The 15,557-nt window shown below is 33.6% G+C and overlaps 1 protein-coding gene across 41 annotated transcripts; it reads left to right on the plus strand.

The window, feature by feature from the left end:
• The first annotated feature begins 3,216 nt into the window (after window positions 1–3,216).
• Window positions 3,217–15,262, plus strand: LOC105195714 (cytoplasmic dynein 1 intermediate chain). 41 transcript variants are annotated; one of them, XM_026133659.2, is made up of 14 exons: window positions 3,217–3,383; window positions 3,813–3,937; window positions 4,053–4,149; window positions 4,297–4,402; window positions 4,470–4,600; window positions 6,158–6,295; window positions 7,845–7,865; window positions 10,199–10,246; window positions 12,542–12,721; window positions 12,810–12,966; window positions 13,084–13,456; window positions 13,559–13,790; window positions 13,866–14,293; window positions 14,394–15,262. In XM_026133659.2, the coding sequence occupies exons 2-14, from the start codon at window positions 3,836–3,838 to the stop codon at window positions 14,553–14,555; spliced, it is 2,175 nt and encodes a 724-aa protein (XP_025989444.1). In that variant the 5' UTR covers window positions 3,217–3,383; window positions 3,813–3,835; the 3' UTR covers window positions 14,556–15,262. The 41 variants fall into 41 exon arrangements, with proteins under 41 accessions (XP_025989444.1, XP_025989448.1, XP_025989449.1 ...); XM_026133663.2 differs by having other exon boundaries at window positions 12,566–12,721; XM_026133664.2 differs by having other exon boundaries at window positions 6,158–6,271.
• Window positions 15,263–15,557: the final 295 nt, after the last annotated feature.

The raw sequence follows: 15,557 nt of genomic DNA on the forward strand, positions 1-15,557 counted from the left end.
ATGTTGCTACATAATTTTTATTTTCCAATTAAATTTATGTTATAATATAATAATTCCATTTATTAAAATTATGTTATGATATATTAATAATTTTATTTATTAAAATTATGTCGTAACATAAAAATAATTTCATAATTTTAATTTATAGATATATTATTATGTCATGACATAATTTTAATAAATGGAATTATGTCATAACATTATTTTAATTCATCTAATTAAAGTTATATCTTGACAGAATTATTTTTATGGCCATAACAAAAATTATGAATTTTTATTATGTTTGGACACAATAATAATTCCATGAATTAAAATAATAAACGCAACATAATTTTATTTATTTTAACTCAATTTTTTAAGACAATTTTTATTAAATATTTTTATAAATTTGATATTATAAAAGAAATGTTCTCTAAATTTTTACATTTAAAAAACATTTCTTTTTTATTATTAAAAAGTAAAATGGTTTGCTATATTTTATAGTTTTGTTACCTCATTTATAAATTTTTGTATCACTCACCGATTGATGCGCAACAGTGGAGTTACAGAATCTGTAACATATAAATATAAGATTCTTATTAAAGTAGCTCTCAAAATAATCAACGATTTAAAAGATAATTCTTACATGCATTGAATTTTTTAATTGCTTAAAATATTATAATTATACAATTTTCAAAAAGAATAACTTTATAAAAATAAATTTATTTATTTTATATTAAAATATTTTTTCCTCTAATTATTATTTTTTTTAAATGGAAACAAAATGACTAAAGAAACGTAAACAAACAATTTATTTTATGTAAGCAATAATACTTACTGCAAAGTTACTCCACTGAGGCCCGATACCCCTTTTAAATCCGATCTATTTCCGAATTGTCAAATCTCCTCTTCAGATTATATTTCCACGATTATATTTCCGCAATAATAAAATTGTAGTACATACAATAAGATACAATCTGTAAAACAAAAAGTATTCAAATACAAAAAAATATTCAAATAGGAATAATATTAAAAATAAATATATGGAAAAATTATTTTTGCAAGTAAGTATCGCTTTTTATTTATCAATTCGACGGATGTATAACAAAAGAGTAAAGTTTTAATGAAAATAAATTATTAAAATACATGAATCGCGCGCTATGTCGTAAACGAGTGTCGAATTTATGTTTTGTGCGATAATTAGATGTTGTTTAAAAAGAAATGCATGATTAATGTAAACTTTGCTTACTAATTAGATGAATCGTAACGCCATTCATTCCGGAGTTGATCTTTTTTGCGTACACCGCGTTCTGCAAATAAAAAGTAAATGCAATTAAGAAGACGAAATGGTTTCGTTTCCCGCGCGGACAACTTCATAGCGACGCCGCACTTGTGACGTAATGACGCTACGCTCTTAACTTCACATTCATCACTAGTCCGCGTCACAAGCAACAAATATACGTTGCTTTTTATGACGATTTTTATTTCGTATTATACGTTAGAAGCATATTAATATTATTAGCTCGATATCCGCGCGCGTTACTTGCAATCCAATAATATATATTATATATCGTTGTCAACAGGTAGCGCGATATACCTTCGACCGAGTAATTATCGCGACCGAGTAAATACGCATTTGTATGAATCACCGGTATGAGTACACAATTTGTATTACGTGACAGTTAAACTGATCAATAATATTGACGCGATCGAGATTGAGATTGATGTCGCTTAATACCTGTTAACCGGGTCGCGACGCCGCTCGCTCCGGTTCCGATCTGTCCTGCGTCGGCCGCGTTCTGCAATCAGACACGTAAATGGAAATTAAAATGGCGAACCGGCTTCGTTTCCGCGCGGTCAACTTTACGCGTCAAGATCGACACCGCGCTCGCGCCGCCACCGCGCTGCACACGAGCATCAAATCTACATTACGTGATGATCATATTGATAGTGAAATATTAATGCATTATTGATATAAGTCTTGTTCACCTGTTAAACAAGCCGCGACGATACCTCCGTTCTGGAGCTGGTCCGTCCCGCGTCTGTTGCGTTCTGCAAATGAAACGTGAATGTAACTGAGAAGACGGCGAGAAACGGCTTCGTCTCTCGCGCGGTTAACTTCACGGCGACAAACTCGACGCCGCATCCGCGCGCCACCTTGCTGTGGCGACGCTACGTATCCCGCTGTTAATTTCTCGTTCATGCATTTTCAGCAACATTATCGAATTGACGAATAAATACGCTGTCTTTTATTTCGTATTCTCCAGAGTAATCGTGTTTTTTTTATAAGGAGATATCCGCACGCGATCTTTGTAACACACAATAATATGTTCGTCGTTTTGTCGATTATTCGCGCGATACATTTCTTTGGCATTAATTATTGCAAATGCGCGTTTTCATGGATTATTGATCTATGAGCACCGAATCTTTAATTATGCGGCGATTAATTCGGCGGTAAATATTATTCTGAGATTAATATAGATTTTGCTCACATATATTTAGTCGGTTTGCGACGCCACTCGTTCTCCGATCCGCATCGCGTCCCCCCCCCTCCCTCGTGCTCTTTAAACGAAAATGCAAAAATGACGAGCCGGCGCAGTTAACTTTACGCATCAAGATCGACGCCGCACTCGCGTCGCGACCGCGTTTGATGAGAGCATCGAATCTACATTGCGTGCGATGATTAAATTTGCAGTAAATATTAATGCGATAAGCCTCGTTTACCTGTTAAACGAGCAGCGTTGACGCAGCCACTCTAGAGCCGGTCCACTCCGTGTCCCCCATGTTCTGTAAAAGGAACATGAATACAGCTTAGGATGACGGGAAGCGGCTTCGTCTCTCGCGAGGCCAACTTCACGCGCCAATGTCGACACTACACGTATCGCGTTCATGTATTTTTCGCATTATGATACTAATTATTATTTATGTTTAAAACGTGTCTCAGATTATAATTACTTTTAAAATTAAAATAAAATGTATAAGTAAATTAAAATCTGAATTAATCCTCAACATATATAGATCATCATATCAAATAATCGAAAGTAATCGATTACTTTAGCGTCAGATTTCTCTCCGTCGAGACGATGCGACGTCATTATTGGAAATCATATTACTAATAGAAGAGAAAAAATGCGACCAAAATCTCTTTCTCTTTCTTTTTCTCCCATCTGTATTTACACATGAACACGCGCAAGCGCATGATGCACGCAGGCGTACGATGCGCGAATGCGCGATGGCGACTCTCAGGCTTCTTTCTGTTACAGTTAGATGGTGCAGGTGTAACATGGTGCTCGGTGAAGGATCGTGGATTTCCTTATTTCCTTGAAATGATATAAAATGGAATAAAGGCACAAGCATCAAATCGCATATCACTGTTTTCGTTTCGCTCGTTGTCCGTAGCAAAGGTGAGCCCACCATTTCTATCGCATTTAACTCGCGCTGGCGATCAATTGGCGCATCGCAACGTCGACATCGCCCAGATTCGAGCGAGCGCGAGTCGCGACAAAGTCCTGCCACTGTTCATTACGGTGCGATTAATTTTGCCTAAACCATCACATTCTCTCGGAGGGCTTGAGCGATCGCGAAAAGGTACAGCAGTTTTACTTGTAATTGATCGAACGGTAGATTTAACACCGTCAACGATTCGGCACCGACGAGCCTGACGTCATCGCTGAGAAATCAATAACTGTATTTGGGCTTCTTGGTGGTAACTTCCTCGGCCAATTTTATTACGTCGATGTTTCTTTGAGACGTACATATTTTGTCGGAGATGAGAGTTGCCTGCACTTGATTTAAATGTATCATTCAAAAGTCTGTGATATAATTTTTTTCAGATATCCATCACAAAGTTGACAAGATGATGTCTGATCGAAAAGCTGAGCTAGAAAGGAAGAAGGCGAAGCTGCAAGCTATTAGGGAGGAGAAGGAAAGGCGTAGGAGGGAGAAAGAACAGAAGGATGTAAGGAATAAAATGTTTATAAGTAAAATACTTACTTTTTATAGTTTTTATATGTGTGTATAAAGATGTAGTCATAATGATTGTAATGGTAAAGTGATTCATTTATGGATTATAGGTAGAAGAAGCTACCGTTCGTGCCGCTGGCACGGACAAGGATCAGCGCAAGGAGATAGATGCAATGTTATCTTCTCTGGGTGTAGCACCAGTGTCAGGTATATCATCACTGTAGTTTGATTACAAGTTTTTTTATGTATTTATACCTACTTTATTATTATATTTTATTATTTATATTATATGTTCTATGTATTGTTGTCTTTTTTTCCTATGCAACATCCTAACTGTTTTATGCCCACTTGTAGATGTGCTCTCCAGTTTGTCTAGCATGAGCTCACTGACGCCTGAACAAAGTGCTAACGCTACACCAGATGCCAGCTTGCAACCATCTAGTATAAATTCTGCTCAAAGGTATGGATCTACTTTCCTCCTATGTTCTTTTTAAGATCAATTTGTAACTTGACATTCTGGTACAAAGCAGTGCAGGAAGAAGGAAGAATCGAGAGCTCACAATTGTCTCCGTGGCACATACAAACATTCCACCGAAAGAACCGGTCGTTTATAGCAAACAAACACAAACCATCCAAACTACGCATACATCCCACGACGGTGAGTCAATATTTCTCTTATATTTATTCATTTATTTATATTGCACATATGTGTTACATTTCACTCGTGATTTCGCAAAAGAAACGTTTAGATATTAGAAAACATGTGAATTTACAACATTTTTACGGACATAAATATTGATAGAATGATGAAATGTGACTTTCAAAAATTTTTTAAATCTGATTAATTGGTTACAAGATGCGTGTTAAATATTGTTAGATATTATATGATTATAATCGTCAACTATTTTTCTTACTATTTTATATAAAATAGTTGTTTTAATAATATTTATTTTAACATAAGTTCACAAATTTATAGTGCGTTCACATAATGTGTGTTTTAAGATCACTGAAATATATTAAGCTACACATATTCCATAATTTCCGCATCAACAAATTTTCATAATTGTCTATGGTAAAGTGGGTGGTTTATAAAAAAGACAATATACATTTTCATATTTTTTTTTTACAACACTGTTACAATTTGTCTGTAACTACAAAGTCTTAACAATATTTTTTTGTTACTTTGTATATTAACTGCGAATGATGTAAATTACGATGTTATTAATCACACAAGTGCAATTTTGTAATTTTTAGTTTTGGAATGATATTAAGGACGAATAATATTAAGATTGAGTTAATCTTCTAAATTGTTTTCCTATAATTAATTTCCAAGGTGAGGAAACTTACATATTCCTAAAATATGAATTTAATAATTCATTATGTCGCAGTTATTTTGCACTTTTCCTTCATATTATTTATGAAGGATCAATTTCAACACTTTTACATGATTTTTTTATATTTTGTTACTCAAACAATACTCGACATTAAAAAAATAACATATTGTGTTTATGTAGCGACACAAATATTATTAATCAGCACATATTTGAAAACATACACCAATAACATGTGAATAATATAAGAAAAGTGAATAATATATTATCATTATGTTGTTATTGTAATGGAAAATGAATAACAGTTTTTACTGTGAGCCTTAGATTATGTGTGTAACAAATATATTAGTCAGTATATAACAGGTAGTAAGCATCTAACAATCAATCTGGGTTTGGTTTAAGTTAAGTTTTTTTTGGTGGTGGCAACGCATTCTTACAAACAACATTTTCATTTTCATGACACACAACCGCAAATTCAGTTAGTTCTCAAACACTTAAGTTATATGTTTTACTGACAATTAATCTTGGACTTACACTCTCTGCTAACAATACGGAACTGATCACAAACACTTTATGTTAGTGATTAACAACTTTTCATATATTTTGTTCTGATACCACCTACTTTACTGAGAGATAGCGCAACGTTAACATAATAAAATTTAAATTCATAGGTGGAAGAAAATATTTCCCTTTAAAATTATGATTTGTCATTTTGAATGAACACAGAAAACTATATTAAAAATTTATATACACATATACGTATAAATACATGATGAATTTTTTATATATTTGTTACCTAACTGATCTTGCGGTGTTAATTAAACATACGCGTGTTCCCTTGTCTTGCGATACAATCTGATCGATTCATCGGTGTTGGACACAAGGGCTGTCCACATCGTCTTCCGCATACACCATCTACTCCTCCTGTTCAACAACAACACCAACTCACTCTTGCTCCGCAGGCTACTTTGAGACTGACTGGTGGCGTCCCAGGAAAGGTGGGTCTGCACCAAACTACCTATGTATGTTCTGTCTACTTTTTTACTATATCCTTCCATAATTGTCGTACGACGTTACGTTAGAGAGGTAGAGATACACATCGGAAGGTAGAGATACGTCGCGTTCCAAGCGAAAGGAATGTAGAGTCTAATTTTTGGGGTGCTTTACGCTTTTCAAACATTGCTCCGCAGATCTTTGATTTTTCGTTCTTCTTCATATATTTGAAGTTATGTGAAGGCAACGAGGAGTCATGAAGATTACACACAAATTGCTATGATAACCGACTTTACATCTGAATTGTGCAAGAGTTTTGTATGTGGAAATTTATATTTTTATTGTACATGCTATGTTATACTGAGAAATCTTTATATTACAAGTATACTTCAGTGTTGATTATCTCTTTAAGACTTTTACAGTTTTACTTCCACATACACAGATGTGACCGTCTGCTTGCATATAAAAGAGCTTACTCACGCTTTAATAGTTTAACGAAATAACTGATTGAAAGTTAAGATTACACAGCACATTAACTCTAGGTCCTGTTTGTTGGGAAAACATACAAATTACAATTACAAAGTGAAACTTACAAGATTGTTATGCCATGACTCATGCGTGCTGGTAGAGAATTGGTATTTGTGCTCACATAGAATATTTCTCCAGTACATTTTTGGATATAAAAAGATATAACGTTTTCTAATGATAAATAAGATATATATATATAAAAGTAGCTTCTTTTACTTTATGATATTCTTAAAAAGTGTGATAAAAACTCTGATAAAGTATTAATTACTAAGTTATATATGTACTCTAACATCGACAGAGAAATGTCTACGCTTCTAAAATTATTTTTGCTTTATTGTTCCCATATATTAGCAATATTAATTTTGAGAGAGACTTAGGGGGTAGGCATAAGTGTGACAAGGGATGTAAGTGAGATATTGCAGCTCATTCATTAAAGAACATTTATTAGGGATAACTGAAAGAAACTTAAAAGTTTCATCATGATATTGGATCAATAATCTAATGAACGCTACAAAACTTAATAATCAAAAGCGAACGAAAGTGTTGAACATGGAAAATGAACATTAATTACCCTAATGATAAACATCCTGAATATGTACGTTTCCTCTTAAACATAGGAATTGAAGTACCGCACCATATAAGAATTTACAAAATTACATCCACCTAACTACATTCAGCGTAATATTATTATTTCAAGGTATGAGATATATTCGAAAATCGTATTTACGAAACGCTATGATTTTACTTGCTGTTACCCGTTTTTTGGAAATTTTTACAAACAAATTATGCAGCATTTAAAAATTTATGTTGTTGTCTCTGTAAGGTATATAGTAAAATATTTTTTAAACGGTCAGAAATACTTATTACAAAATTATTTGTTATACTTTTGTATAGTTTTGAATTTTGTCGTAAATTTTTTTATTTTTTTTTTAATTTTTAATTTTTTTTTTTTTTTTTAACTAACGAGTCTGAGTGTAGAGAGGTGTTATTAGCGTAGTGCATTCTTATGATATCGTAACTAAGAACAATTTTTTTCCCTCCCCTTCTCAGCTCATGCATTCGACTATTACGGTAAGTTATGATTTCTCTTGGTTCTGAAAACGACACTGTTAGGTTCAGAATTAGGTTTAGCTTGTATTCAGTTTGTATTACTTGAAACAACGATCTTTCTAAAGAGAATTGAGGGCTACGATTCTTGGCAATAGAGAGTGACGCGTATTCAGATTAATTTTTACATGCTATTCTAAATTATTCACGCTAAATCGAACGTGTCAAAATAAGAGAAATGATTATTATAAAACTGAATTTACAATTTGCTGACCAAAAATATAGCGTACATTGTTCGTGTAATTCATCAGTTATACGTTACATTACATGAAATTAACTGTCATTTGCAACATATTAGAGTGTTTTTACTTGCCTTTATTTAGGAAAGATTACAGCTGAGACTAAAAAAAAATCAGATGAAGAGTCTCCAGAATTTAACATTTTCCCTAAGAAATATCAATAAGGAATGCAAAACAACTCTCCACCCGGGGCCTAATCGGTCTTTACTATTTTATGGATATGCTTTTATACCTCTTCTGACTTTCTTTTTCGTTAAGTTTGTCTATTTTTGGGTGCATTTATTCTTTATTTACCGTGTCTCTGTTATTTTCCAATTATTTATCTGACATCCCGACTCTATACAGCAAAGAAAATCTGCTAACAGGCACACTATACAAGTCTATCCACATATATCTAATTCTCGGAAAGCATGCTTAGATTTCAAAGATGGTTATTTCAATGATTCTGGTTCTTCAAAAACACGATTTTCGCAATATTTTCAAGCTGTTTCTTACAAGTACTATTAATTTTACACAGTAGGCATGCTACCAATAAAAATATTGTCTATTAATGCTCAAAGGAATATGAGGATATAAAAGAAAGCAAGATGGATTACAGTATTTAATGAAATTTAACGGTATAGTGTTATAAAGTTCTGACAACTATCAATGGTATTCTTGAAGCCATTTCATCATGTCAAGAATATCAGTCTTTTAAGAGAAATATCCATTGGCAAATCTTGTCACAACTTAACGCACCTTCCAGAGTTCTCGGCGCGATATTCACGATTATTACCTGAAATTCTATTGGAAATGCTAACGCATCGCCAATGCTTACTAACATGGAAGCAATTTTTATAGAGCTAAGGTGTTGTGGGATATTAACTGAGCTCAAGTTAAAAGTAACATAGTACACGTTACACTCTGACTCTGTTTTTAATAAGTTATTTACCTCTGATGTATAACATTTTAATCCTTACTATAAAGATATGACGCTTGAGCTTCTAGTGATGCAGGAACTTTTTTTTTTAATAAAATGTTTCTCAGTCGCAGAATATTGCTTCTTAACAGCACGAGGGTGGCGTAGCAACAAAGTCGATAAATTAACAAAGTTGAAACGACAGACATGATCCATGAATATATGTGTTTATGATTATATCGCAGCATAGCTGTACAGCATTCTCAAAATAAGTACAATATCGCGCACTTTTATGTTTTCTATCTTACGAATGTTGACAGACTTATTTTTGCTGCTAGTCAACTCTTTTAAAAAGTAATTATTATGAGTATCTCTAGTTTTTTTTTAAAAGAACATGCAGTTTTTATTTATATAACAGTCGGAGATGTCAGTATGTTGTATTAAATCGTTATTTCAATTTCATGATCCCTTACTTGTCTTCATTTTGGTTACTATGAAAAATTTTTTTCTGAAATTTACTAATAATGAGTTTTTGCGCCAGATTTATTTTCCGAGAAATATCCTACCTCGTCATGTTCTATATTAATTAACAGAAAGAAAAATATCTTGCAATTATACATACGTTAAAGATGAAAACTATTAAGATTCTTATAATAAATTCTTTTATTCGATATCTATAATAATAATTAGCGAAGATATTAAAAAAAACTTTTAAATATTTTAAAAAGTAAGGAGCTTCTCTTATTAACTCTGTCGTGAGTGAATCAGTATTTTGAAACATACTCTGAAGTATACAGAGCCGTTGCAAATGGGAATATTGTACGCATGTAAATAGATACGTCGACTATAATTTATCAAATTCAATTACTATTTGCAAGTTTTTTAAGCGATTGTTGATGTATTTTGCATGACAAAATAAGAAAAGTTAGTTGAATCTTATATTGCAACACGTTATTGTGAGACTGATGTAATAACGAAATTTCATATTAGAATCGCGTTACAAAGCGAAATGAAAGACTCAAGTAATTTTTAGTTTTTGTACATGTATTATTATGCATCAATAATGTTTACTTAAAAAGATATATATTTAAAAAGCGCTACAAACAATTTCGGCAAATAGGATATCAAATTGATTGACATTTTCTTTTCCCTCCTTCAAGACGAGTACAATCTAAATCCTGGTTTAGAATGGGAGGACGAATTTACAGGTAGGTAATTCCTCTCTAGAGACGAATCACTTTGCTAATTATTTCACAGACATGTCCATAATTCTACCTCACACTTTCACAAAGTTGCGCCTAAAAATATAATATCTTCACGTAACTTTCTTTGCAATTTGTCGTCTCTATCTTATATATGCACTGAAAGGAGGGAAATGCCGTTGGCGTTTACAATTTGCTTGATGATTTGCTTTATTATATATATTTTTTAATTACATTTTTTTTTATGTAATCTAAGTCCGCTTTATGTCTCGCGCATGCAAAAACATTTAAGCATTGTGTCGTTACTTTTTGAAGCGATATACATTGTGAGCTATTTAATGATTGAAGATATTTAGAATTTAGCACTTTTATAAGATTTGATTACAAATTTATTAACTCTTCATTATTCTTAAGAGGTAAAGACAAAGAATCATAGGCTACTTTATTTTTTATTCGTCGCAGTTGTAGATGTAATCTTGTAATCGGTACTGCATGAGACCTGGAAAGTTGCGTTAAATCGTCTCCACTCGGTGTGCATTTTGTTTATTATTTTATTATTTAAAAAAGAATTAATTTTACGAACGCGGCTATAAGCTACTTCTTTTCAATTTTAGTGTTCATTAATCTTTATTTATTATTTATCATTATTCGACATAAATGTTATAAGAGAGAGATGGTAAAACCTCATGACCTCACGCAATTCATTCACATACACGTGATAATAACCTGTTCGTTAAATATAATAGTAATTACACTAGTGGTAGAGGAAAAATTAATAATTTCCTATTGTGATGTTCACGTTCATATTTCTTCGCATCTTTCACGCTCATTGTTCCATTTTATCGATACTGCATGCCAACTATGGGTGGAGAGACATTATTAAAAATAAAGTGAAAAAATATAAAATCAATATTATTTATTGACAGTCCACCAACAAGCAGTCCACCTTTCGTATATGTGGCTAATTTTGCATGTCATCTAGGCTCACACTCATAATTTTGTTTCCATATATATGAAACTTTACATTTTTCTGGCATGATAAATTATTTGATATGGCATTTATCAATGCTTCTAGATGTTGCTCCTCTGAAATAAAATTTCATTATTAAATATTTTCAAGTCGGCAACTACCTGTGCAATTCATATTAGAAAATATTAGGAGTGTGCGGGTACCCGAAATTACGGGTATCCCGAGCTTTGGGTCGGGTCGGGATTTTTTTTTTTTGGGGATCGGGTCAGAACCCAAAAGTTTGTAAAGTTTGGGTACCCGAAATCGAGTCGGGATCCAAAATTGAGTCGGGAAATTCTGTCGGAACCCGAAATCCCATTGAGACGAAATCCCAAAATTTTGTAAATTTTGAGTACTTGGATCTAAAATTGGGTTAAGAAGCAGTCATGGATCTAAATACTTTATACACTGATGTGAGAAAAAAATTACTAAATTTTAATAATTATTTGTTTGAATATTGCCCCAATAAAAATTTTTTTGAACGTAAATATATATTTATTTAGTACAAGGAGTGACCACTAATTTAATTATCATTTTTTATTGAGTAAATACTTATGTACTGTAAGTAAATATTTCATTGGCAGTATTCAAATTTAGTAATTCAATATAAACGAAATGCCTTACGTAAATTTAGTAATTTTTTTTTCACATCAGTGTGTAAAGTATCTAGATCTCTGACCGCTACTTGACCCGACTTTAGATCCGAGTACTCAAAATTTACAAAATTTTGGGATTTTGTTTTGATTTTGGGTGCCGACCCGATTTCGGGTACCCAAACTTTACAAACTTTCGGGTCCCGACTTGATCCCGAAAAAAATTCCCAACCCGAATCCAAAATCTCTGGTACCCGCACACCCCTAAAAAATATATATCGTTCTATTATGAGAGAAATGAACGTATTTATTTATTTTTCCTTTTTTTAAATAACACGCTGGCATGTAACCTTTTTCGGCACTTGAGATAAAATAAATACGAAAATGTTGCAGAAATGAATGTTAGGATTTTAGGAGAATGTACAATGTTGTTTTTTGTTGTTTTTTTTTTATTATTATTATATAAAATTGTAGTCAAAATAATAGATTGCGCTATAAGTTTTCTTCAAAGCGCTGTAATATTTGTCGTAAAATAACTAGTTTTTTCTTTCTCTCTTTTTTAATATGAAAACACTTTTGAAAGATTTAATAGATTCATTAGAATACTAGTCAAGTTCCGAATAAATAGGTAGATCAGTAGTTAGATAGTTACACATCCAAGTTAGGGTACTTGTGGCGGAACCAGCTTATTCACCACAGTTTTGACATTTGATGATGGCCAAGCCGAAGACGAAGAAAATAGCTTGCCGCACATGGACGGTTTCCAAAGTAAACTCCCACCGGGAATCCTTCCTCACGGATTACCGCAAGTTAAGGAAGTCCAGCCTGCCGTTACACAGGTAGAGCAGGAAAAAAAGAAAGAGAAGCCCAAGAAAGAAGGTGTGTAAGCCATCGATTCTTCGCGTATCCTTAGTATATATTCTATGTATTAATAAAAAAAATCTTGATTCTTTTATTAATCCTGCAGTACGAGAGCTTAGCGAAGAAGAGAAGCAAATGATTATCCTATCGGAAGACTTCCAACGATTTCTCGACCGTACCAGCAGAATCGTGGAGAGAGCATTGGGAGAATCGGTCGATATCTACACTGATTATGCCGGCACTATGGACGGTGAAGACGGAATGTAAGTAAAAAATTATTGATAGATTTTTTATCTTTTGTTTCTAAAGCATTACAACTGTTTGAACTATACTTATAGATAGTATTCTACTCGATGTAAATGACTATTTTGAATTTACAGGGATGAGAAGAGTCATCAACGATTGTGGCTGAATCGCTCGTTCATCTGCGAGCGATGGTCTCGTAATCGTTGTGTGACCTCCATGGACTGGTCGCCTCAATTTCCCGAACTTTTAGCAGCTTCGTATAACAACAACGATGACACTCCGAACGATCCCGATGGAGTATGTCTAATTTGGAACACAAAATTCAAGAAAACAACTCCAGAATTTATCTTTCACTGTCAGTCACCCGTTATGTCCACCACGTTTGCCAGATTTCATCCGAATTTAATCCTAGGCGGCACCTATTCTGGTCAAATCGTACTTTGGGATAACCGAGTGCAAAAAAGGACTCCCATACAACGCACTCCCTTATCTGCTACTGCGCACACTGTAAGTGTGATCTACCTTGCAACATACATCAATGAGCTGGTTCTAAGTTCTCTTTTAGAATATGAGTGCGATTAACATGTTAAATCATTAATTATTTTGTAGCATCCGGTATACTGCTTGAGCGTTGTTGGAACGCAAAACGCACACAATCTAATCAGCATTTCGACGGACGGTAAATTATGCTCATGGAGTTTAGATATGTTATCACAGCCGCAAGAGGCACTGGAATTGCACACGAAGCAATCGAAAGCGATTGCCGCCACGTGCTTAGCTTTCCCACACGGCGATGTTAACAATTTCGTTATGGGAAGTGAGGACGGAACCGTTTACTCAGGTAAATGCGGGTGCCCGTATACGTAACGTGAGAATGTACAAAAAGTAAACTAAGAATTATTAACACTTTGAATAGCTTGTCGACATGGTAGCCGTGCCGGATTGACGGAAACGTACGAGGGTCATCAAGGACCGGTCACTGGCATTAGCGCGCACGCGGTGCAGGGTGGGATAGACTTCTCCCATCTATTCCTGACATCCTCCCTTGACTGGACTATCAAACTCTGGAGTTTGAAAGAGAACAAGCCACTCTATTCTTTCGAACACAATGGCGATTACGTCTATGACGTTGCTTGGTCTCCCACGCACCCGGCGCTGTTCGCCTCTGTCGACGATTCCGGTAGGTTGGATTTGTGGAATTTGAATCAGGATACGGAAGTGCCCACTGCCAGCGTTGTCGTCGACGGATGCCCTGCTCTGAACAGGGTATCGTGGACGCCAAGCGGATTGCACGTTACTGTCGGTGATGACACCGGTAAAATATGGGTTTACGATGTCGCCGAGGTACGTACGATAATCATTTCGTAGATTTTCTCTTTTGTCTAATAAATTTGGTATTATGCTGAAACTTATGTACACCTACTTAATTTGTTTTTCAAAATAGCATCTAGCTCATCCCAGAATTGACGAATGGAACAAGTTCTTGTATACGCAACAGGATCTGAAGAACAACAAAGCTGATGAAGAATTAGATAAACTCAATCTTAGTTCTGGGCCATCCTCATTAACCTCGATGACATCTATTTCGTCAGTGCCTCTGAGATAAAGACCATAATATAATTTGCTCTAGTAATTTAATCCCCCTAGTAATTTCCTTCTAAAATTGAATACACTTGCAATCAATATAAAACGTTAAAAAGTAAGAAAAAAAGTTCTGGCTCAAATTTTATTGAATATTTTATTGATTATTATTTTTAATTATTTTCTTCACTATTAATGGAAGTTAGCAATATTGAAACAACTATTAATACTTTAAAAATATAGATACATATTATTAACATGTTAAGCTTTAATAATTGCTCTAATATACATATACGTTTAACTAAAATAAGAGATATTACTTGAGTAAATCTCTATATTGTCAGAATTGTAAATAATGCTTTAATCGTATTTTGAACGATTATTTTAGATAATTTGTTGATATAAAACTCAAATGTATACGTTTCGCAATATAACAATTGATATGATAATATTCTGTAATGCCAAATTTAGGAATTTGAAACGCTAATAGAAACTTACGAAGATAAGTATTCCCTGACATGTAAAAAAGGAACATATATTCATTAAGTTATCTGATGTGTATATACACTATATATATATAATAATTTCCTTTTCAAATAATTTGCTCATGTAATTTGTTTTATTCGTCTATTTTTCACAATAGTCATTGCTATTTTTTAAGAAACATATTTATTAAGCGTTTTTGTAACATCTTGTTTAAGTTAATGCAAATACATGTGATTTACTGTGAGATAAAATCTTTTTAAGTGTACGTTTTAAATTAATGTCCAGATTTGCGTCATTTCTTGTACAAAAAGGAACATGCTCGCAGGTCGTTATATAAATAACGGTGACGTCATACCATCGGTGACACATCGATGAATAATCGAACGACGACCTTTGTGTTAGCTTCATCGATTAACTATTGAAGTCTCTTCCGATCGGTTTTTTTTTCCGAATCAGTGGATTTCTCTCGTCCAACATTCCGGAATAAAAATTCGAATAAAATAGGGTTGGGTGCAAGGGGTCATTCAATAGGACGGGGCAG

Source organism: Solenopsis invicta, chromosome 4 (assembly GCF_016802725.1).
Source record: "Solenopsis invicta isolate M01_SB chromosome 4, UNIL_Sinv_3.0, whole genome shotgun sequence".
NCBI classification, from domain to species: Eukaryota; Metazoa; Arthropoda; class Insecta; order Hymenoptera; family Formicidae; genus Solenopsis; species Solenopsis invicta.